The sequence below is a fragment of the Bactrocera latifrons genome, unplaced genomic scaffold (assembly GCF_001853355.1).
Source record: "Bactrocera latifrons isolate USDA-ARS-PBARC rearing strain unplaced genomic scaffold, ASM185335v1 scaffold_2890, whole genome shotgun sequence".
Lineage (NCBI taxonomy): Eukaryota > Metazoa > Arthropoda > Insecta > Diptera > Tephritidae > Bactrocera > Bactrocera latifrons.
In genome coordinates this window covers 1-1199 of record NW_017536508.1, presented here as the reverse complement: position 1 = coordinate 1199, position 1199 = coordinate 1, and the positions used below count along the sequence as shown (strand labels likewise).

The 1199-nt window shown below is 38.1% G+C and overlaps 1 protein-coding gene across 1 annotated transcript; it reads right to left on the bottom strand.

The window, feature by feature from the left end:
* Positions 1-78: 78 nt before the first annotated feature.
* On the bottom strand, positions 79-362 carry LOC108970169 (the record flags this gene model as incomplete). Its single annotated transcript, XM_018935377.1, has 2 exons — positions 79-194; positions 261-362. Coding segments are annotated over 2 exons (216 nt in total), but the record flags the coding sequence as incomplete, so codon positions are not given.
* Positions 363-1199: the final 837 nt, after the last annotated feature.

The following is a 1199-nucleotide window of genomic DNA, read 5'->3' as shown; positions in this document are numbered from 1 at the left end:
TATGTATTAATATTGTTCATTTATTTCGATGTGAACAAGTCTGCAGGCACAACACAACAGGAATGAATAGAAGTTCCGGGTTATGCGCACCTTTGGCCCCAACGGTCATCTTCCTTGTCATAGACTGATACACATGTCTTGCCAGCATTGTCTAGCGGTAGGCATTTATAACCATAGCCATGCAAAGAGCAAATCTGCAAAATGTTTTCAAGCATATTCAGTTTGACCTCAAGCGGTAGGTATAAATCAACTTAATATACCTTAGATTTAGACCATGTATTTCGCTGAGGATCATAACGTTCAACAGTTCTGTTACCACTCCAATCGCCTAACAGATAACTGTGACCATTATGTGCAGCTACCTGTAATATAAAAAAAGCAATAAATGTTGTATTTAGTTTTAATGGAGCTAACAGGGCGGCTAAATAAATTAGTGACTATTTTCAGTTAGACAATTTTAGTAATTTTTACACCAGGTTTAGCTGTGAGTTTGGTGGGATTGGAAGGGAATCAGCCACTATGATGGCGCATGTTTCAGCTAAATCCCTCCACAGTAACTCTTTTTATAAAGCATTGAATAAAGAGCAAAAAAGAGGAAGGGAGATATTTGACAACCTTATATGTTATCATTCTTTAAAATAGTTCTATGGTAATCGATTTCTAAACTTGCGTATTCTTGCCACTTATCCTCAGCTTTGTTATATTGCTGCAGCTTGGAACTAATCTATTCCAAAAATATTGTACGTTCAATTATTTAAGATTATTACTTTTGAATATAAGCCACAGTGTACGCTTACAACTGTTTCCTGTAAGCACACCGCCAACAATGTTTTCTCATCACAAGTTGCAGCACTAATCCCACGAGGCTCTGTAAAACGCATACTTATCTTTGTCCCTGCTGTAGGCTCTTTGATCCACGATAACGCCTTGAAGGCCAGAAGCTCACACCCGTGTAGTGACTGTATGTGCGTCAAAAGAAAGTCCGCATCGAGTTTGGTAAGCCGGAGAAAAGCTATTAAAGTGGCCAATGCTCTTGACGCGCAGGAATGTYGTGATTGAACCAGCGTTTTATGGTTATATTATAGTTATATTCAAATTGTCAGATTCCTGAATACGTTGCATTTTTTCAACATCGAAATTTGGAAACTCATCGCTTTGGCTGTCTGGTATTATCAGAAATAAAACCGCTATTGTGAGAC